Raw genomic sequence first — 23,844 nt, forward strand, 5'->3', positions numbered from 1 at the left:
TAAACATCTGAGAGAGGAAGACATTTCTGGTGGAGCTCTTCACCAGAACCTACAATTCTGATGAAGACTCCCACCCACAACGTTAACCTGCCTTTCTTGCTCACTGATGCATTGTGCATTTCCAGCATCTTCTGGTTTCACTGCCACCACCCAGTGTCGGATAAAAAGCTACACCCTAGAATTTGTGATGACAATTGATTCATGTATTTAGCTGCGATGCTACTTGGCAGAAATCTAAGGAACAAGCAAGTCCTATTATTGTAAAGATAATCAGTGCTTGCACGGCTTCTTGCGGGTCTGGTTCCAAGGCTGGCAGGAGCCCTGCAGTGCTCAGCAAAATGGCCATATTTCAGACGGGAGCCTGGACACCGAGTTTCAGCAAGCCATTTGACCATTGGAGGCACCATGGCTGAACCAATCCTCACTGAATTTCCACTTCCGATGACTGGATAGGATCAGGAATGGGAACACTGGATGATTTTTTTTTTCTGCGAATGGGAACCCTGGTTGATTTTTTTTTCTGCCCTCTAGTCCAGGGTTACTTAAGACAATTGAAGAATCCCAATTGTTGTCTCAGCTGATAGTGCAGTAACTCAGCACAGACATGAGGATCAAACCTGCAACATTTGGCTCGGTACCACATCAGACAATACATTTAGCCAAAGAGCGTTCAGGGCAGCTGTGTAGCAAATGTTGACCCTACTGCATATGGGAGATGATAAACACTGGATTCCATAGTTTAGACTTTCCTGTAGATTATGATTATAATTTCACATTGCCTAATTTAGCTGTAATATTTTTCTGTGAGATAACATATGCAAAATAACCAGTTGTTTAAAATGAATTCTGGGGATGTGGGCATCGCTGGCAAGGCCAGCATTTATTGCCCATCCCCAGTTGCCCTTGAGAAGGTGGTGGTGGGCCTTCATGAACTGCTACAGCCTGTGTGGGGAAGGTACTCCCACAGTGTATAAATCAATAACCAGTTGATTTATACAGACAAGTATATGCTCACACAGAGGAACGTAAGAATAGGAGTAGACTATTCAGCCCCTCGAGCTTCTTCCACCATTCAGTTAGATCATGGCTGACCTGTATCTTAACTCCATTTGCTCACCTTGGTTCCATGGGGGGAAAATTGGGTGGCACACTAACGTCGCCGGGGCGCTAAATTTAGCCCCTCCACCAGAAATTCCGTAGCAACGTCCCAAGCAGGAGGTGGAGCACTACTGGAAGTGCACCACCTCCTTCTTGGGATGCTACTACTGAAGTTCGCGGTGCTACGTACAACAGCGCCACGTGCGTTGGCACATAGCGCCGCATCATTGCAGGCCTCCCTCCCCTGATTAAAGGGGAGGGGCCTAGTGCTGCATGCACCGGGGCCCTGCTAGACCACTGGGAAAGAGAAAGGGGGCAGGTGCTGGCAGTCGGCCAAAATAAAAATGGCCACCTGACACCTGCCCTTTAAGTAGCGCCGCCGCCACTGCAAAAATGACCCCTGATCCTGTCGGACATATCGTCCGGCGATAGGCCAGGGGGCGCAAGGGAAGTTTGCGGGCGGGGCGCTGCGCACGGCGATGATGTCATTGCCGGTGGCGCAGCATCGCGGAGCGCTACCACCTACCGCCACCGCTAACCTTCCACTGAATTTCGCGGGCGGCGTCAGTGGCGGTGCGTCCGGGCACTAGAGGATTTGCGCCCCATTAGTGCCCCCTGGGGCGTTAACGAGAGGCGCCTAACAAAAATCTATCAACCTCAGGTTTGAAATTTTCAACTGGCCTATCCTCAACAGCTTTTTTGGGGAGAGAGAGTTCCGGATTTCCACTACCCTTTGTGGGAAGAAGTGCTTCCTGACATCACCCCTGAACGGTCCAGCTCTCATTTTAAGGCTATGCCCCTTTGTTCTGGACTCCCCCACCAGAGGAAATCGTTTTTCTATTAAATCCTTTAATCATCTTAAACACCTTGATTAGATCATCTCTTAATCTTCTATACTCGAGAAAATACATGTATTAGTAATAGCTTCCACACCAATCACTCGTTAAGATAGGATTTGGAGTCTGATGATTTTGCACTGATTTCATTGACTGACGGCTTCTCTTTTAGGCTTCACGCCGAATGCTGGATGATGAGCTCACAGTGAGCCTCTCACTGCAGAGTGAAACCATCATGATAAATGACAAGTCCTCCCCACCCAGTGAACAGGAGTCCAATTCCACATACGACCGGATATTCCCACTCGGCCCCGATTACCAGGAGCCGTCAAAGCTGCTCCGCAAGCTTCCAGAATTTTCCCTGAGTTGGGATGAACCAGGTGAGGATATTGAAAGCGACATAAGCTGCTGAATTTATTTATACAATTGCGGCAAATTGTTTTAAATGTAGAAATATTTTGACCCAAGGGGGCACTGGTTTCGGCTGGCCTTTGAGGGATTTGCTTGAGACGATGTTTTTGGTGTTTGATTCTATGTGTGAGAACTGTACTGGATTTTCCTCCCACTCCATGAGGAAGTTCCCGGACTCCACTTGGAACGTCCCCCTGGTAGCACGCCTGAGATCGGGAACTCACTAAAAGAGAGCCCACATCCTAGCGCCTCACTGACCGTGCACAACCCCACCTCCTCATATTTTATTTCTGTAAATATTTCTCCCAGATACTTGTGATATGGTCAGACGTAAGCATCTTCACCCGTGAAATTAGGAAAATGCTCGTGATCTGAAATAAGAGAAAATGTTGGGACGACACAGCAGCTCTGAAAAGAGCGAGGACAGATTAATATTTCAGATGGAGACTCTTCATCTTTTTACCAGTGACGGTGAACAGTGAAGGATTTTTTCAATAGACCAACTTTATTTAATTTGCAGATTTTAGTGGCACACATCAATTTAGTTAGAAGGGGCACTAGCTTCATAAAAAAAGGGTTTGCAAGCCTTTTATTGTTTCATTTTTAGCACGATGATGCTACACACCCAGTGACATGATGATTTATTTCAGTAGGATTTATGTAATTAAAATATGTGTTTCCAAGCAAACAGAAAATGACTTCCATGCACTTTTACGCAGTGATATTGTCCCTTCAAAGAAACAATTAACAGTAGCAAGTTTTTTTTTTCTCTTTTTAAACGTTAACATGAAATTTGCATCGCAGAGGAAGCTGAGTAAAATGTTGCTCTTTTTCACTCAGGATGTAGCAGTGACTACGCGAAGCCACTCGGAGCCCCGCAGGATAACGTGCCGCACTACGCAGAGGCTGATATCGTGAACCTGCAGGGTGTCACTGGAAGTAACACCTATTCTGTCCCTGCTGTGACCATGGACTTGCTGTCCGGTAAAGACGTGGCTGTGGAGGAGTTCCCGCGCAAACTGCTGACGCTTAAGGAGAAGCTCGGAGAGGGACAATTTGGGGAGGTTAGTGCAATGCTTTCAGTATAATTAACCATTGATGTAGGAGCATGAGGAACTGGAGTAGGCCATTTAGCCCCTCGAGCCTGCTCTGCCAATCAATTAGATTGTGGCCGATCTGTACCTCAACTCCATTTTCCCATCTTTACTCCATATGTCTTGCTAGTCTTGCCTAACAAAAATCTACCTGTCACAGTCTTGACCCAGCATCTGTTGCCTTTTGGGGAAGAGTTCCAGATTTCCACTATCCATTGTGTGAAAAAGTGCTTCCAGATTTTGCTCTTGAAAGGCCTAGCTCTAATTTTAAGATTATGTCTCCTTCTTCTTCATTCCCCCACCAGAGGAGATAGTTTCTCTCCATCTACCCAATCAATCCCTTTAACATCTTAAATGCTGCAATTAGATCAGCTCTTAATCTACCCTTTCAAATCCTTTGAATGTTCTCAATGCCTCGATTATATCACCTCTCAATCTTCTATACTCAAGGGAATACAAGCCAACTTTATGTAACCTGCCCTTATAATTTAACCCTCTAAGCCCCCCCAAGGCCAATATATCTTTCCTGAGGTGCGGTGCCCAAAACTGAACACGGTACTCCAGATGGGATCTGACCAAGGCTCTATACAACTGTAGCACAAGTTCCAACCCTTGTAATCCACCCACCCTTGAGATAAAGGCCAACATTCCATTAGCCTTTTCGATTACTTTTTGTATCTTTAATGATTTGAGTACCTGGGCTCCCAAATCTCTTTGCTCCTCTACAGTCCCTAGTTTCTCACCATTTAAATAATATTCCAATTTATCTTTACTTGGGCCCAGAGTGGATGACCTCACACCTGCCCACTTTGAATTCCATTTGCCACAGTTTTGCCCACTCACTTAATTGTACAAAAGTCAATTAGCATAAATTTGGGGCCTCATTTTATTTTGCTTACCTGGAAGCAAGCAGGAGAATGTAGTTTCTCCTTAAAGGAAGCATAAAAATATGTTCCTCAATCTTCCGATCCCTGTTTTCATCCCTCCATGAACCAGAGCTCTCCTTTCTTGCAATTATCACCATCATTTCCTTAACTTTGCACCTATATTAATTGACCGCCCACATCTCCAAGGAGCTAGATCATTGCAACACATGAAGAAAAGGTTCCTTCTCTAATTGAGCAAAACCTAAAATAAAAGGATAGGAGAAAGAGTAAATACAAGAGGGACCTTGCAGTGTAATTGCTGCACTTTGTTTTCTCCCATCAGGAGGACATCTAGTTAATTGAGTTAAAATTATGCAATCAACAAGGACACAGTGTAGCATAAATTTCCAACGTGTGACACCTTTGTTTTTAAACCTATTTACTTTATTGGTTGGCAGTGGTTTGAACGCCACAGCATTAACCAAACCTTCAATGCCAAAATCTATGCCTTGTCATGGTGTAACTTTATAAGCTTCAAATTCTGATCTCCTCAGGTCCATCTTTGTGAAGCAGAAGGGATGCAAGAATTCATGGACAAGGAGTTTCCATTTGACATTTGTGCCAACCAGCCAGCGCTGGTTGCAGTAAAAATGCTACGATCAGATGCCAACAAGAACGCCAGGTAAGTGCTCCTTGTGGCCCTTTCACTGAAAAATAATTTCTGAGTACCCTGACAGGACTTCACCACCAAAGCTATAAGCAGATTGTCCTTTTGCTTCAGTTGACAAATATTTTTGCTTGGCTTATAGATGAAGGATAGTTTTCTGGTTAACTAAGAATGAGATTCTTTCGGGAAAAACCGCAATAAACAGATTGTTTTGCCTAGCCTCCACATTGCCCAGTGCCTTGCAACAGAATGCCAATGGGAAATCATGGACAACAACATAAATATTTTTGAACCCGTAAATACAGAATCTAATTATCCATCATTACCTAGAGGTGCATTTATCCAGATTCAAACTCGCCAGCTGTTGGTACTTGGCGTCACCCTGTACAGTGGCATAGTGGTTATATTACTGGACTAGTAATCCAGAGGCCTGAACTAATGATCCAGATGAATGTGAGTTCAAATCCCACCACACCAGTTTGGATTGTTGTAAAAGTCCAGCAGTACCACTAATGCCCTTTAGGGAAGGAAACCTGCTGTCCTTACCTGGTCTGGCCTATATCTGACTCCAGTCCCACCTTTTAACTGCCCTCTGAAGTGGCCTAGCAAGTTACTCAGTTGTACCTGAAAATTGGTAAAAAAAAAGAACTATACCTTCTCATTTAACATTGCCACCATTTATTTAGTGCCATTAATATAGAAAAACCTCCCACGACACTTCGCAAAGACATGACGGAAAATGGATGCCAAGCCAAAAAAGGAAACAAATTAGGAGAGGAGACCAAAAGTTTGGTGAAAGTGATGGGTTTTAAGAAGAGTCGTAAAGAAGGCGAGGGAGATGGCGCGGCGGAGGGGGTTAAGTAGGGAATTCCAGACCATGGCAGCTAGGTGGCTGAAAGCAAGGCTGCCAGTGATGGGGGAGAAAGGAGGAGCATGGACCAGAGGCTGAGTTAGAGGAATGGGGGAGAAAGAAGGAGCATGGACCAGAGGCTGAGTTAGAGGAATGGGGGAGAAAGGAGGAGCATGGACCAGAGGCTGAGTTAGAGGAATGGGGGAGAAAGGAGGAGCATGGACCAGAGGCTGAGTTAGAGGAATGGGGGAGAAAGGAGGAGCATGGACCAGAGGCTGAGTTAGAGGGATGGGGGAGAAAGGAGGAGCATGGACCAGAGGCTGAGTTAGAGGAATGGGGGAGAAAGAAGGAGCATGGACCAGAGGCTGAGTTAGAGGAATGGGGGAGAAAGGAGGAGCATGGACCAGAGGCTGAGTTAGAGGGATGGGGGAGAAAGGAGGAGCATGGACCAGAGGCTGAGTTAGAGGAATGGGGGAGAAAGAAGGAGCATGGACCAGAGGCTGAGTTAGAGGGATGGGGGAGAAAGAAGGAGCATGGACCAGAGGCTGAGTTAGAGGGATGGGGGAGAAAGGAGGAGCATGGACCAGAGGCTGAGTTAGAGGGATGGGGGAGAAAGGAGGAGCATGGACCAGAGGCTGAGTTAGAGGAATGGGGGAGAAAGGAGGAGCATGGACCAGAGGCTGAGTTAGAGGAATGGGGGAGAAAGAAGGAGCATGGACCAGAGGCTGAGTTAGAGGGATGGGGGAGAAAGAAGGAGCATGGACCAGAGGCTGAGTTAGAGGGATGGGGGAGAAAGGAGGAGCATGGACCAGAGGCTGAGTTAGAGGGATGGGGGAGAAAGGAGGAGCATGGACCAGAGGCTGAGTTAGAGGAATGGGGGAGAAAGGAGGAGCATGGACCAGAGGCTGAGTTAGAGGAATGGGGGAGAAAGGAGGAGCATGGACCAGAGGCTGAGTTAGAGGAATGGGGGAGAAAGGAGGAGCATGGACCAGAGGCTGAGTTAGAGGGATGGGGGAGAAAGGAGGAGCATGGACCAGAGGCTGAGTTAGAGGGATGGGGGAGAAAGGAGGAGCATGGACCAGAGGCTGAGTTAGAGGGATGGAGAGTTTGGGAGATGGGAGGCCAGAGCAGGTAACAGAGATAAGGAAGGAGGATTCAGTGGCGGGATTTAAACACAAGTGTGCCTTTGAGAAAATATTACCAGTCCCTAAGAGCACTTCAAAGTAGTAAGCCAGTTTAACTATTTTTAAAAAGTAAAAATGGAATAATCTGTACTTCCCTCTAGAGGAATCAAATTAACAAGTATGTTTGCTTTGTCTTTATCTATTGCCTTGATACCTTTAAGAATGAATTTAAGTGAAGCACAGATTTTATTGATATGAAATCTGATTTTAATTTATTTTTCACTGGATTGTTAACTATGATTTTTGTGTTTCAATATTTAAGTATTTTGTGTTTTCTTTCCCGGTTCAATTTTCTCCCATTTTTGCGCTGAAGATCTCGTGAGTAATTTTCAACCTCACCAACTGGTAATCTGCTGGAGCGGATCGCTGACCCATTGTAGAACCCAATGGAATGATAACCGGGCGGGTTCTAGGAAGGGCAAGTGATCTGCTTCTCCGCCAGGTTACTGCCCAACATCAAAGCTGACAATGACCCTCAGTGAGTCCCTAACTGATGTCTGGTCCCATGGGCAGGCACTCTCCAGTACAGCAACAACGTGCATTTATATAGCACCTTTAACATAGTAAAACATCCCAAGGCGCTTCACACTAGCATTATCAAACAAATTTTGATGCTGAGCCACATAAGGAGATATTAGGACATGTAACCAAAAGGTCGGTCCAAGAGCTAGGTTTTAAGGAGCGTCTTCAAGGAGGAGAGAGGGGTAGAGAGGTGAAAGGTTTAGGAAGGGAATTCCAGAACTTAGTACCTTCCTCAAGTGACCATTATACCACTGAGAGCTTGGACAGTGAGTTGTCGGCATGTTACCCAACAATGGAGGGCATCACAGCCAAGGTTGATCCTACCATCACCTGGCATTGTGCAAGCGCATTGCAGGAATTGCTGTGTCGAAACCTGGCCAATTTTCTTCCTTCCCCCCCAAAACTTTAGACCTTGTGCCCAAATTGACCACCTCTACCACTGCCCTAGCCACGGTCAACTAATTCAGCACAGACCAGGGATTGAATCTGAAACCTTCCTAACCTGAGAGACGGTGACTTAACCGGAGGCCCATAAATATTTCTGTGGGTTTCTATCTTAGTCCTCATTGCTATACAGTGTAATGCATTATCACATGGTTTGGTATGAGCATGCTCAGTTCACTCTGGTCTAATAAAGCAAGCATATGGACTAGCAACTCATCGGCCCAAAATTTGCGATCGGAGGCTTCCTGCGGGCGGATGCCTCCGACCTGTAAAAAATCTAAGAATGTACCTGGTGGCCCGGGAGGTATGGAGGTTTGCGCTCCTGGGCCTCTCCGGGTGCCTGCGGGTAGAGGCCCGCATATCCCAGGGACGCATGAGCTTCACAAGCGCCCCTGGGATCACATGGGCCGGCCCAACCAATAAAAGAAGGAAATCCCCATTCATACTTATGGGAGTTCCATATGTACAGAAACCCCATAAGTATAAATGAGGATCACTTAAAAAATACACAAGCACATGAAATAAAAAATTTTAAATGTACATAATTAAAATGCCATTTAATTAAATATTTGAAATGAAAATTTAAGCTTTTAAAAATGTTTTAAATGTTTTAACGGGGCTAAAAATCAACTTACCTTATTGGACAGGGTTTTTAATGTATAAATGAGTGCTAAAATTTTATTTTTCTATTTTTTATAACTCTTAAGCTCGTAAAAGCAGGCCTTATACCTGCTTTTACCAGGTGTAAGAATTTTACAGGCATTCAGCGGGCGAAAGTTGGGCAAATAGCGCAACTCTCCACCCGCAGAGGCCCTTCTCCCGGGGATGCGGAGGATCTGTCAAGAGGATTCTTGACAGATCGCAAGTTCCGGGTTTTAGCGCATGCGCTTCGCATGCCTATACCCGGAACCTGCGCATCCCCCGTGGGCGTGTACACACCTCGTACGCACCCGTAAAATACAGCCCATCGTGTCTCTGTTCTTTTGAGTCTCATCTGCAATGTCAGTTGCATTCACGGGATAGTCTCTATCAACTGTGTGAAATCGCACCTTCACTCCCAACACACGAGTCCTCATGTGGAAACCTGGACAAGGCATCTACGATTGTGTTTTGCTTTGAAGTGCGATATTCAATCATGTAGTCATATTGTGACAACAACACTGCCCAACGTTGCATTCTTGATGTGGCCATTGCAGGGATGGCAGATTTGGGCCCCAATATTACTAGGAGCGGTTTGTGATTGGTTATCAGGGTAAACTTTCTGCCAATCAGCAACTGTTGGAATTTCTTGATTACAAACACTATGGCGAGTGCTTCCTTTTCAATTTGCGCGTAGTTTCTTTCGCTCTTTGCTATGCGAACGCGATTGGTTTCTCTTGGCCGTCATAAGAACATAAGAAACAGGGGTAGGCCATTTGGCCCCTCGAGCCTGCTCTGCCATTCAGTAAGATCATGGCTGATCTTCTACATCAACTCCATTTTCCTGCATTATCCCCATATCCCTTGATTCCCTTAATATCCAAAAATCTATCAATCTCTGTCTTGAATATACTCAACGACTGAGCCTCCACAGCCCTCTGGGGTAGAGAATTCCAAAGATTCACCACCCTTTCTCTGAGTGAAGACATTTCTCCTCATCTCAGTCCTAAATGGCCGACCCCTTATTCTGAGACTGTGACCCCTGGTTCTAGACTCCCCAGCCAGGGGGAACATCCTCCCTGCATCTACCCTGTTAAGTCCTGTAAGAATTTTGTATGTTTCAATGAGATCACCTCTCTTCTAAACTCCAGAGAATATAGACCTAGTCTACGCAGCCTCTCCTCATAGGATAATCCCCCCATCCCAGGAATCAGTCTGGTGAACCCCTGTTGCACTCCCGCTATGGCAAGTATATCCTTCCTTAGGTAAGGAGACCAAAACTGTATACAATACTCCAGGTGTGGTCTCACCAGAGCCCTATATAATTGCAGTAAGTCGTCTTTACTCTTATACTCAAATCCTCTTGTAATAAAGGCCAACATACCATTTGCTTTCCTAATCCATTACGTGGCTGGAAGCATCACATGCTAACTTAAGCTCACGCTGTGCCGTAGCGCACAAGTAGAGTATCGCTTGAGAGACTTCTCTTACAAGCGTCGTAAGCTTCCTGTTGCGCTTTCGTCCACCTCCACTGGATATCCTTCTTGAGGAGCTCGTGCAATGGAGCTAACATGGTCGCTAACTCAGGTAAGAAATGTGCATAGTACTGGACCATTCCAAGGAAAGATCTTAACTCAGACACGTTCTGTGGCTTTGGAGCATTGATGACAGCATCAACCTTTTCCTTCACTGGTTGCAAGCCATTTGCATCAACTTTCAGACCAAGGTAAACAACCTCAGGCTGCACAAAAGCACATTTGCTCCTTTTCAATTTGACATTGTAGGGATTCAACCTTTGAAGCACTATATCCAACACTTCTAGATTTTCTTCCACACTGCTTGTTGTGATTAGCACATCGTCTTAATTGCATAAGCAATTTGGAATTCCTTGCAAAATCTTAGCCATTGTAGCTTGGAAGATTTTTGGGGAGGACTTTGCACCATATGGCAGATTGGTGTATGAGTACAGTCCCTTGTGTGTGTTGATAGTGAGATACTGTTGACTCTCTTTGTCAACATTCAGCTGAGTGTAAGCGTGTGACAGGTCAAGCTTAAAGAGTAAGTGACCCAGAGAGTGCTGCATACAAATCTTGTGATGTAGGTAACGGGTACTGCTTATTGTCAACCGCTTGGTTGATAATAACTTTGTAGTCACCACACAAGCGTACAGTTTTGTCTGCTTTGGGCACTACCACGATCGGAGTAGCCCATTCACTTTTGTCAGTTTTTACTAGCACTCCGTCTCTCAGCTTCGCTAGCTCTTCCTCCACCTGACTTTTCAACCATAGGGGACCAGCCTTGCCTTACAATAGATAGGCTTTGCGTTGGACTTCGTGGATATACGTGTCATACCCAGTGATGCTCTCATAGCTGTCTGTGAACATGCTTTTGTACCGTTCTAACGAAAGGTCTTCGACCTGAAACGTTAACTCTGTTTCTCTCTCCACGGTTGCTGCCTGGCCTGCTGAGTTTTTCCAGCGTTTTCTGTTGTTATTTCAGATTTCCAGCATCCGCAGCATTTTGCTATTGTATGCTTTTGTACTTGTTCAGCATTGTATCAAGTTACTTCTTTGAAGCATCTACACTGAAGATGTTTTTCCAGTCTAGTTTTAACTTTCTCAACCAGTCTTTGCTCATGAGAGTTGGCCTGTTGTTGTAACTCGCTACAATAATAGGCAGCTTTACTGACTGGCCATTGGGTTGAACTGTATTTGTCCACATGTCTCTAGGATTTCTCCAGAGTAGGTTTTTAACTCTATGGTACTCTTTGTAAGTGGTACTTGATTAAACTTACTCTCATATGTGTCCTTACTCATGATAGAGCAGTCCGCCACCGTGTTGATACACATATCAATATATTGCTCGTTGATCAAATGTTTTGTACGGAAGTCTTTCTCACGACTGCTAGCGTTGCCTCTAGTGGCATAGATACTGTAGATGACTAGTTCTTCAACATCAGGTGTGTTCACATTGTCAATGTTCCGTAGACATCTGGCCCGGTCTCCATTAGAAAAATTGCTTTCTTCTGTTCCCAATTACTTTATTTTGAGCTTGAACATTCTCATCTGAACCTTTGGGGGTCAATTTTCATTGACCCGTGGAGTCGGGATTGGAGGCGTGCTGGGGGTTAAAGTCCCGAATTCAGGGGTCCCGACACCATCCCGCCCCAACCCGCCTCCATGTAAGTTTCAAAGGAGGCGGGTACCCGCCCCGCACTGGGACCCGCCTACCCGAGGCGGGAAGGGATTAGTGCCAATTAACTGCCTGTTAACAGGTAGTTAACAGGCAGTTTTTAGCCTAATCCCTATTTTAAAGCTTGAAGTGTGGGATTCCCGACGGCTCCAAACCACGCCAAGTTAGAGGAGTCAGGCCGTTGGGTTGAAGGACTTGGAGGGGTCGAGATGTCGGTGCTCAGGTGAGTGATGGGTGCATGAGTGCAAAGGTAAGTGTGTTTGGTGTGTCTAAAGTGTGTAAAGAAGTTTAAATTACTTGTACTTACCTTTTCAGCCTTTACCTTTACCTCTAGGTTTCGGGAGTCCATCATCTAATCGGCACAGAAAGCAGAATGGCTGCGATCTGTCAAAAGTGACAGCCTGCAGCTTTCTGTGCTGGTGAGATTTCTAACTGAGTCTGTGTAGAAGGACTCAGGTTAGAAGTAAGACTGTCAGTGTTTGACAGCTTCAAACAGCTGTGAAACACTGATATTTCATCTGTCAAAACGTCTTGACAGATGAAATTTCAGTCTGTGACGTCACCTGTTGCCGGGTGGTCCTTAATTGGCCGGCTGAGCCCGCTGGGCGGGCTCAACAAGGTCAATCAAGTTAAGATCACATGGATTGGCCGCATCTCGATGGAGGCGAGACTACAACCCCGAAAGTTGTAGTCCCGCCTCCTTCCTGACTTCTGAATGAAAATCACCCCCAGAGTCTCAATAATGTTATTGGCCCTAAAAAACATCTCTATCTGCTCAATGTAAGAACTGAATAGTTCACGAGCTCGGTCATACATGCCGAGGCTTCTGATGAATCCCATAGGTGCAGCCATGATTGTCCCGATCCTGTTGAACAGTAACTCAGCACGTTACCTGTGTACCTGTGTGAATCAATGCCGCTGTTGCTGTGTATACATACACGTGAAGGCGAAGCACAGACAATTCTGCATGAGCATTAACAGTAAAACATCTAAAAATTCAGTTTAGGTGTCACAAAATCACCTTAAACTTGTCCACGTGAAGGTTGAACATTGTGTCCTTCCATGATCCCTAAAAATGGCTTTGGGATCGTATCCTCGTCACCAAAATGTAATATACTTGGGTCGAACAAATGAAGGACAGAGACACGCTAGTCCATGTGCGTGCTTTGTTAGGCCAGAGTGAACTGAGCATGCTCATAGCAAACCATGTGATAATACATTACATACAGCATACACCATGTTTTAATAAAACTCAATCAATATATTTAACCTTCTGCAGAAATGACTTCCTGAAAGAAATCAAGATCATGTCACGGCTGAAAGATCCAAACATTATCCGGTTGTTGGCAGTCTGTATCAGGGATGACCCCCTCTGTATGATCACAGAATACATGGAAAATGGGGACCTTAATCAGTTCTTAACTCGGCATGAACCAGAAAGTGCAGAGCCAATGGCAAGCAATGCACCCATTGTAAGGTGAGGCTTCTATAAGCTGTTGTTCAATGTCACTTTGATGCGTAGCATGAGACTTTGTAGCATTATAGTGTTGCTGATACGTCTGAACAGCACAGGTAGGTGTCAATGTAAAAACGGAGCTCATGCAAATGTTCAAGTGATACAAGCCTTTGCTAATAAGTTCATGCATATACTTTGGTTTTTATTCTGTAATTGTTTTCTATTAATGGCAAACTGCATCCTCAAAACTGAGAATGTACCTCTAAGCTAAGTGAGAGAATAATAATATGAACAGATTGGAGTTGGCTCAAATTCAGTCGGAGGTTATTCACAATCTTTACCCTAACATGACTTGTTTACCAGTATATTTAGCAGCTGGCATCAATTTATTTTTGTCAAACTGACTGTACAAAGTAGCAGTAATCCTTTTCCTGGGCCTTTGTTCAAGCTATGCTGCAGTCTGCAATCAAAAACTACAGTCCTCTTTTTACATTTTTGCAATTCTTTGCTTCCAATATTCTAGACACAAAAGGCATCAAGGGGTATGGGGAGAGAGCGGGAATATGGTATTGAGATCGAGGATCAGCCATGATCATATTGAATGGTGCAGCAGGCTCGAAGGGCCGAATGGCCGACTCCTGGTCTTATTTTTCTATGTTTCTATGTTCCACAAATTTAATTTAGAAAGCATTCGCATTTCATATCTGTTCTTGATATGTGAAACTTTCAAAAGCACTGAAAAAACACCTCCTGTCATTTGCCTCTTTTGTTTTTTAATCCCAGCTATGCCAACCTCATATTGATGGCCATGCAGATAGCTTCCGGCATGAAGTACCTCTCCTCCCTCAACTTCGTTCACCGTGACCTTGCCACTCGGAACTGCCTGGTGGGTAAGAATTACACAATCAAGATAGCCGACTTCGGCATGAGCCGTAACCTGTACAGCGGAGATTACTACCGAATCCAAGGCCGAGCTGTGCTTCCTATTCGCTGGATGTCCTGGGAGAGCATTCTACTGGTAAGGACCTCGAGCTGGATTCTAACTCACTGGCTGCATTGTTTTATTTTAATGTTTAATAGAATAAAGTCCTTTTTGTGTGTGTGTGTGTGTGTGTGTGTGTGTGTGTGTGGTGCACGTACAATTCAGCAGTGCGCCGCTGTCCTGTACCTTGGATTGGTAATTCCTGATTCTGTTTTTATTACATAGAATTACATAGAATTTACAGCATAGAAACAGGCCATTCAGCCCAACTGGTGCTAATGCTCCACACGAGCCTCCTCCCACCCTACTTCCTCTCAACCTATCAGCATAACGAGAGTTAAGGGTAAAATTTAAACTAAAGAAAAAGGCATACACTAAGTACATGGACAATAAAGGAGAGGAGGACAATAAAGGAGAGGATGACAAAAAGGAATACGAAGAGGTTAGGAAAGAAGTCAAAAAAAAATTAGGAAATCAAAGCGGAACTACAAAATTTAATTATCAAGGAACATATAAAGAAATAGTAAAGTATCTACAGATACATAAATAACAAAAGAAAGATCAGGATAGGGATAGGACCATTCAGGAATTCACACGATAAACTCACAGGTAATGAGAGCGAAATGGCAGACATATTAAATCATTACTTTGCCTTGGTATCTTTACCAGGGAAACTAACATGGTGAGCATGGCTTTAGAAGAAGAGATCAAAAAGGATAAAAAGACACTGGAGATAGAAAAGGGGGAGATAATTGAGAAACTAATCAAACTTAGAGACCAAAAAACCCCATGGCCAGTGGAATGCATCCACGCATATTAAAAGAAGTTAGGGATGAGATAACAGAGACACTATTACATATATATAAAAATTCAATAGAAAAGGGAACAGTGCCAGAGGACTGGTGGACTGCTAATGTTATCCCTCTATTTAAAGAGGGTGATAGAACAAGTCTCAGGAACTATAAACTAATTAGCTTAACATTGGTGGTAGGAAAGATAATGGAATTTTTACCCAAGATGTAATAGAAAAACATCTAGACCAAAAGTAGAATAAAGAGTAGTCAGCACGTATTTCAAAAGGGGAGGTCATGCTTGGCCAACCTTATTGAATCCTTTGAAGCAGTAACAGAAAGAGTAGGCAAGGGTAATGCAGTAGATGTAATATATTTGGATTTTCAAAAGGCCTTCAATAAGGTACCGCATAGTAGACTCATGTCTAAGTTCAGAACAAATGTAAGAAGTCACACAACACCAGGTTATAGTCCAACAGTTTTATTTGAAATCACAAGCTTTCGGAGCGCTGCTCCTTCGTCAGGTGAAGTGGAGAGATGCATAAAGACACAGCTTATATAGTCAGAGAATAATGCCAGATGATTACAGGTAATCTTTCTAAACTGTCATTTATCACACCTCGGCAGAGAGATAATCACAGCACTCAAAGGTGTGAATGGTGTCCAAACAGGTTAGTCAGGAAAACATTACATCAAAGAACAATGAGGTGGGGTCACAAGGGGTCAAATGTTGCAGATGCTAGGGTCTGTATGAAAAACAAAAAACAGACAAAAAAACATTTTTTTTGCTGGAAATCACAGCAGACTACACGATAACATCAACAAGTTCCATCCCACCATCAAACTCACCATGGACTACTCCTCAGAATCGGTTTCATTCTTGGACACACGAATCTCCATCAAAGACGGACACCTCAGCACTTCACTCTACCGCAAGCCCACGGACAACCTCACGATGCTCCACTTCTCCAGCTTCCACTCTAACCACGTTAAAGAAGCCATCCCCTATGGACAAGCCCTGCGAATACACAGGATCTGCTCAGATGAGGAGAAACGCGATGGACACCTACAGACGCTGAAAGACGCCCTCGTAAGAATGGGTTATGATGCTCGACTCGTCGATCGACAGTTCCGACGGGCCACAGCGAAAAATCGCATAGACCTCCTCAGAAGACAAACACGGGACACAACCAACAGAGTACCCTTCGTCGTCCAGTACTTCCCCGGAGCGGAGAAACTACGCCATATTCTTCGCAGCCTTCAACATGTCATCGATGATGATGAACACCTCGCTAAGGCCATCCCCACGCCTCCACTACTCACCTTCAAACAGCCGCCTAACCTCAAACAGACCATCGTTCGCAGCAAATTACCCAGCTTTCAGGAGAACAGCAACCATGACACCACACAACCCTGCCACAGCAACCTCTGCAAGACATGCCAGATCATCAACACAGATACCATCATCACACGTGAGGACACCACCCACCAGGTACATGGTACGTACTCATGTGACTCGGCCAACGTTGTCTACCTCATACGTTGCAGGAAAGGATGCCCCGGAGCATGGTACATCGGCGAGACCATGCAGACACTGCGACAACGGATGAACGGACACCGCGCAACAATCGCCAGGCAGGAGTGTTCCCTCCCAGTCGGGGAACACTTCAGCAGTCAAGGACATTCAGCCTCTGATCTTCGGGTAAGCATTCTCCAAGGCGGCCTTCGAGACACACGACAACGCAAAATCGTCGAGCAGAAACTGATAGCCAAGTTCCGCACTCATGAGGACGGCCTCAACCGGGATCTTGGGTTCATGTCACGCTACATGTAACCCCACCTGACGTAGGGTCACCCAGACTCGAGTCGTCGTTGGCTTGTTCTCTACACAGATGCGGCTGGACCTGCAGTGATTTCCAGCAAAAAAAATGTTTTTTTGTCTGTTTTTTGTTTTTCATACAGACCCCAGCATCTGCAACATTTGACCCCTTGTGACCCCACCTCATTGTCCTTTGATGTAATGTTTTCCTGACTAACCTGTTTGAACACCATTCACACCTTTGAGTGTTGTGATTATCTCTCTGCCGAGGTGTGATAAATGGCAGTTAGAAAGATTACCTGTAATCATCTGGCATTATTCTCTGACTATATAAGCTGTGTCTTTATGCATCTCTCCACTTCACCTGACGAAGGAGCAGCGCTCCGAAAGCTTGTGATTTCAAATAAAGCTGTTGGACTATAACCTGGTGTTGTGTGACTTCTTACATTTATCCACCCCAGTCCAACACCGGCATCTCCACACCATAAGTTCAGAACAGGCAGAGTCAGGGGACAGGTAGCAGAATATGACAGCAAGCTGGCTACAGAACAGAAAACAATTATATAGAATATACAACATAGAAACAGGCCATTCGGCTTAACCCTTTTCTGATTTCAGTTGTACCACTAGATGGAAGGTACCAAATAGAAACCAGGTGCTTTCCCTATAGGGAAGCAGGGAATATCAGTGGGCCAACTTACTAAATCCACTTATTAATTATTAGTTAATTGGCAAAAACTTTTTTTTAGATGTGGAGGTAATTCTAATGAGCATTGATGTCACATGAATTTGACCCTGGTGATTGCTAGAAATGTAGAATAACTTGGGAAAACTACTCGGATACCAAAGGCACAAGTCACATATGTCTTATATCCAAATGCGCGCCAGCAACTCTGATGCAGTAGGAACATGTTAATTAGAAGTAATTATGGTACTGGTGACCCAAAGGTCATGAATTCAAATTCCACTGTGGGAAATTGAGCAGTTGAGTTCAATGAAGCTGATCCTTTGTGAGCTGGATCCAGAGAAAAACATAATGACCATGAAAGCTGCAAGGTTGTCGGAAACTAATAGGAAGGTAACCTGACCCCTACCTTATCTGGCCTACATGTGACTCCAATATCACAAGACATGGTGCACTCTTAATGCCCTCTGAGTGGCCTGGCAAGCCACTTGGTTGTAAAACAATTGCTATTCATACAGAAGGCCCCCCCACAACCTTCTGAGGGCGAACAGGGATGGGGAATTAATGTGACTTTGCCAGCTTCACCCGCATCCTGAGATCATAAAAAGGGTAGAGATGATTAACTCTGCATTTAAACTTTGGGACAAAACTCCAGGCATGTGGGAGAGAGTTGCATGGGCAAGAAAAGTGACATATGAGTTGGATTGATGCAGAATGCTAAAGGTAGCAGCTCTAACTCTTGTGTGTTTGCCATGGAGATCAGACTTAAATGCTAGCAGCTCTTGTGGTGCTGCTCTAGTCACAATGCTTACTGCAGTGATAGTTCAACTGCATCTCAGAAGACATGGGGTAGGCCATCTTCAGCAAATGGGAGAAATGGTAGGATCTTTCTGAATGGATGAACTATGGCCAAATGGCCTTCCTTGTCTGTAATCAGATTTGCTACTTTTGAATGTGTCTTTGGACTGTTTTTGGTCATCTGTCCTGATATTTCCTTCTGTGGCTCAGTGTCAAAATGTTTTTATTGATAATCGCTCTTGTTAAGCACCTTGGGATGTTTTGCTATGATAAAGGCGCTATATAAATGCAAGTTGATGTTGTTGTTGTTGTGTCCTTAAACTTTACTAACTCTATAGCCTATCAAATAGGTCGACAATATTCCATCACCTTCCGGATATGAGGCTTTGAAATTGCCAATGAGTTGAGTTTTCTTGAGAATTCCCACTCTGCTGCCAGTTTATTGGCCGCCCTCACCACATCTTTCCCCAATGCAGCTGGACAAGGAGCTAGTGGCTTGCAATGGAGCTTGCTACTTTATAGAATAAAGGGCAGCATCATGGTCAATATTTCCAGATGGAATTTTTGGTCGTCATCTTGATGCTGCAAGTAACAACCATTTGTCAAACCATGGTCCAATTCTGGTTTTTTTCTTTCTCCTCTAGTGATTCAGTCACCGTTTCACTTTCAGCTGAGAAAGTCACCGCATGTTCATGGTTCTTTAGTAATGATGGAGATACATGTTTATTTTGCCTGCTTTCTATTCAGGGCAAGTTTACTACAGCAAGTGACGTGTGGGCTTTTGGAGTGACCCTGTGGGAGTCCTTGACATTCTGCCGAGAACAGCCCTATTCCCAGCTGTCAGATGAGCAAGTCATTGAAAATACTGGCGAGTTTTTCAGAGATCAGGGGCGACAGGTAAGCTTGGGTTGCATTGATCGTGAACTTATTATGTATTCTTGATAGCAAAATAATAACTCAAGGAATACTTCAAAAACCAATACTGTCCAAACCTGCTATATTTCCTCTTGTACCAAATGCCTGAATATTTTGTGACAATCCTTTGATGAGACACCTTGTCAATATATGCAAGTTAATGGGTATATGGATTTAAACATTATATACGGCCCCCAAGGTTCCTACTCAATAACGTGGCCCACGAAGATACAAGCTTGAAACCTGTTGGTTTAAGGCTTCATCTGAGAGATGGAACCTCCAACAATGCCGCTGTCTGCCAACATGACACTGAATTGTCAGTCTGGATTATGTGCTCAAGTCCAGGAGTGAGACCTGAACCCATAACCTTCTGGCTGAGGCAAAAGTTCTATCAACTGAGCCAAGCTGACACATAAACAACAAAGAAATGTTAGGAATGAGATTATGATCAAAAAGACTGATCGCAAACGGATTTAAATAAACGAAGCTGTGTTTATTCTGGGATAGGAGTGAGATACTTCAAAACAGGGTATATTTTTAAATCAAAATGAGTGAGCTGTACGCCACACACTTATATATCAAAATACATTAGTCTGCCCAGTTCCCCTTACATTAAAGGGTTTTCAATTGCACATAAAGCAGTTGGAATGCCTTTCAACGCATTGTTTAAAAGACAAGGTTGCAGCTCCAACTAACTGGCAGAATTAAAACCTCCAGAGACCACGAAATGAAATGTCATTTCTGTTTTGAACACAACATCAGAAGTGGTTCTCTTCTGCTAAATGTGTCCCAGTAACTTTATGCTGTGAAATAGATTAATGCAAAGCTACACCAAGTCAGGCATGAAAATCTGGTCACAAGGGATTAATTACAACTTGATCATCAGAACATTTCAGTAAATAAAGGGCCTCTTACCCTTTTACTAAGTCTTCCAAAGAGTGTGCACTTCCTGTAAGTGTCGCACTTATTTCCTGTAACATTTTGCGTGTCACATTTTATTGACCACACCTTTATCATTGATGAATATTTTTCTAACTCAACGTGAGCAATGCTACAGGTGATTTGCTAGAATAAACAAAAAAAAAAGATTGTTGGAAATGTGTAGCATGTCAGTCAGCATCTGATAGAGAGGCTGTTTCAGTGTAACCATCTCTTTCCAGACCTGTTGTGTATTTTCAGCATTTTCTGGTTTATATATTTATTAGGTGCCAGTTGTGGCTCAGGGGGTAACACTCTTGCCTCTGAGTCAGATGGTTGTGGGTTCAAGTCCCACTCCAGAGACTCAGGCACAAAATCTAGGCTGACACTCCCAGTGCCAGTACTGAGGGAGTGCTGTACTGTCAGAGGTGCCGTCTTTCGGATGAGATGTTAAACCGAGGCCCCGTCTGCCCTCTCAGGTGGATGTAAAAGATTCCACTGTATTGATGAAGAGCAGCAGAGTTGGGGCCAATATTTATCCCTCAATGAACATCAATAAAACAGATTATCTGGTCATTATCACATTGCTGTTTGTGGGACCTTGCTGTGCAAAAATTGGCTGCCGATTTTCCTACATTATAACAGTGACTCCACTTCAAAAAGTACTTCATTGGATGTAAAGTGCTTTGGGACATTCAGAGGTCATGAAAGGTGCTTAATAAATGCAAGTCTTTTTTTTTAATTTCCGACATTCCCGGTTTTTCATTTAATCCCTGCCAATGGATTTCTTACACTGGTTTTCGTTCTTTGTTTCATTGTGGGCAGGTCTATCTCTCTCAACCAGCAATCTGTCCGGATGGCGTGTACAAGCTGATGCTCAGCTGTTGGCGACGTGAACCCAAAACCCGGCCCACGTTCCAGGATATTCATCGCGTTCTGCAGGAATCCGCCATCGCATCTGGGCTTGAGGAATGAGCACGTTCTGAGGGGGGACGTCAGAACAGTCGTGACTTTAAATAGACCTTTTCATGTCTGATTATTAGTGCGCATTTTGGCGTGTTTAAACTGAGGAGGGTGTAGAATGAAGGCCACGGTTTCCAGTGCTGGGAGATGGAAGCATAGTTGAAGGAAGAAGAATCGAAGAGAATATATGCAAGTGGAAAGTGTTATTTTCACAAAAAAAAAGGTGGAAAATATAACTTAATGATATGGCGCAGGACAAACATCCTTTCCTTCTTGTCCATTCGGACTTCCTACAATTAAATGGACATGATCGTGAAAGCAGAGCCATATCAGATTAGAAGCTTTCCTGGTAAGGTGCAAGGACTTGTAGCGACTGAAAGAATAAAAGCAATACGTGTACAGTAGCATATAAGCAGTAGAAATTCCTCCCCACGGACACCTTTATTCTAAATGTTCTAATCACATTTTTCAGTAATACGTCAGGAGAGTTTGTAAATGCTGTTTGGAATAGGAGGGACAAAATATCTGGTAAAGTCATTGGTGTTTTTTCTAGGATTTTTCTTTAGTATTTGGTTCACATCAAAGAACGTCGCTTAGGAATCCAGAGAAACCATTTTTAGGTTATTTTTTAAAAGAAGCACTTTTTGCTACTAATGCATAGGAAAAGGCTTGATCAGGAGTCCTTTTAAAGTGCAATTTAATACATATTCAAGAGTAAGGTTGCTTATGGCTTAATGACAGGTATTACAGCATCAAAAGTATGTCTACTGAAGCATGTTGTTCTCTGAGTTATGACCAAGCAATAAAGATGCTGGTTTAATTTAGGTATCAAAATGTCTATTGGCAGACTTACGTCATTGCTATATTATTTTGATTTTGGATATCTGTATATTGTCTAGATGTTTTCATTTTGAGCGCAGTTACCCAACTGTATTTAGATATTTATGCAAATTTTATTAAATATACGTGCAAATATCATTCTTCTCAGTGCCATCTTACTGACTGAAGCATTTCATCTAGCTTGTATTTTCATTGCTTCACACATATAGGCACGCAGATGCGCAATTTTACATGCATATACATATTTGTATGCACACATAAGTACACAGTTGCATGTATACACGCAGTACACATTTGAATGCAGAAGAAAAAGATAGATTCATACAATTTATTGGAAATAGATATTGTTTTTATCATCTGAGTCCTGGTGAGGAACAGAGGCCAGAAATGGAGGGGATGGAGAGGCATCTAAAGCTAGAGGGCTGAGGAGTGAGCAGCTGGAGGTGGAGAGCAAGGGAAGAGGCTGATTAGCTTTGAAGCTGGTGGCCCTGGGGTGGGGAACTTGCTGACACAAGATTTTTACAACATTTTTCTTGTTTGCTGGGCTGTAAGGGGAGTTAATTTTTGCCCAGTTTTCTGATCAATCAAAAAGCAATTCAGAATTTGTGAGTATTAGTAACAGCAAGAACACCAAACTCATCAGCAAATTTGCATACGAGCCTTCAGACAAACGAAGTAACGATTACGTGCAAGTGTGCTTCTTCCTCTGGCAAGATTTTATGCAATTCCTTTCGATCTCCTTCAGAAAGATCGCCAGGACTGTCCAGGTCACAGGCTGATGTACACTACTAAATGGAGGAGCGTAAGTGGTGACGAACAGTACCACTAGGAGTAAAATGGGAGACCAGAGGCATTTGGAACGCTTTCCAAGGTGTAACGTACCCAATATTTATGCAGCTGCTTTTCTTTGAACATTTCACCTTTAGAAACTGTTCAGCAGTGTCTTTTTATTTTTAACCAAACGTCCAACTGGCCAATGTGTCCATTGCTGTGTTTGATTCTCCGAACTGCATCTCTGTTTGTACACAGGTCCAGGAATGTTTGGCAAGCAAGCCAGAAATTCCAGACAAATGTAGTACTTTGGCCACTGGAGACGAGAGGAGTTAACAGACATGGTTGAAAACTTCTATCCCTTATTTCCAATTCCCGGTTAAAGCCCAGGAGCAAAAAGAGCTGCTCAGCTGTCCACTTATGCAATGGTTTGTACAAATTGTTCTACCGATTCCAACTACAGTAATGATTTTCAGAGATGCTCTGCAGCATAATACCGTTATCCAAAAGTAATGTGATCAGTTTTAGATGAAGTAAGGAGACAATACCTCTTCATGTTTCAAATAATGTATTATTTATTATGTATTTTTTTTTATTCGTTTATGGGATGTGGGCGTCGCTGGCAAGGCCAGCATTTATTGCCCATCCCTAGTTGCCCTTGAGAAGGTGGTGGTGAGCCGCCTTCTTGAATCGCTGCAGTCTGTGTGGTGAAGGTACTCCCACAGTGCTGTTAGATAGGGAATTCCAGAATTTTGACCCAGCGACGATGAAGGATCGGCGATATACTTCTAAGTCAGGATGGTGCGTGACTTGGAGGGGAACTTGGAGGTGGTGGTGTTCCCATGCGCCTGCTGCCCTTGTCCTTCTAATTGGAAGAGGTTTGGGAGGTGCTGCCGAAGAAACCTTGGCGAGTTGCTGCAGTGCATCTTGTAGATGGTATACACTGCAGCCACGGTACGCCAGTGGTGGAGTGAGTGAATGTTTAAGGTGGTGGATGGGGTGCCGATCAAGCGGGCTGCTTTGTCCTGGATGGTGTTGAGCTTCTTGAGTGTTGTTGGAGCTGCACTCATCCAAGCAAGTGGAGAGTATTCCATCACACTCCT

The 23,844-nt window shown here is 44.0% G+C and overlaps 1 protein-coding gene across 4 annotated transcripts in view; it reads left to right on the forward strand.

The window, feature by feature from the left end:
• Positions 1-22,108, forward strand: part of LOC147081970 (discoidin domain-containing receptor 2-like) — a 254,192-nt gene extending 232,084 nt beyond the window's left edge. For 3 of the 4 annotated variants that reach the window (XM_085980560.1, XM_085980563.1, XM_085980561.1), the window contains 7 exons: positions 2,107-2,314; positions 3,186-3,409; positions 4,860-4,987; positions 13,083-13,280; positions 14,043-14,277; positions 19,082-19,231; positions 20,993-22,108. In XM_085980560.1, coding sequence (XP_085836686.1) covers positions 2,107-2,314; positions 3,186-3,409; positions 4,860-4,987; positions 13,083-13,280; positions 14,043-14,277; positions 19,082-19,231; positions 20,993-21,142 — 1,293 coding nt within the window. In that variant the 3' untranslated portion in view covers positions 21,143-22,108. The remainder of the gene's footprint in view (positions 1-2,106; positions 2,315-3,185; positions 3,410-4,859; positions 4,988-13,082; positions 13,281-14,042; positions 14,278-19,081; positions 19,232-20,992) is intronic. The other variant, XM_085980564.1, reaches the window with a different exon arrangement.
• The last annotated feature ends 1,736 nt before the right edge of the window (positions 22,109-23,844 follow it).

Source organism: Somniosus microcephalus, unplaced genomic scaffold (genome assembly GCF_052327205.1).
Source record: "Somniosus microcephalus isolate GS21.2 unplaced genomic scaffold, FLI_Smic_1.0 scaffold260, whole genome shotgun sequence".
In the NCBI taxonomy this organism is placed as follows: Eukaryota; Metazoa; Chordata; class Chondrichthyes; order Squaliformes; family Somniosidae; genus Somniosus; species Somniosus microcephalus.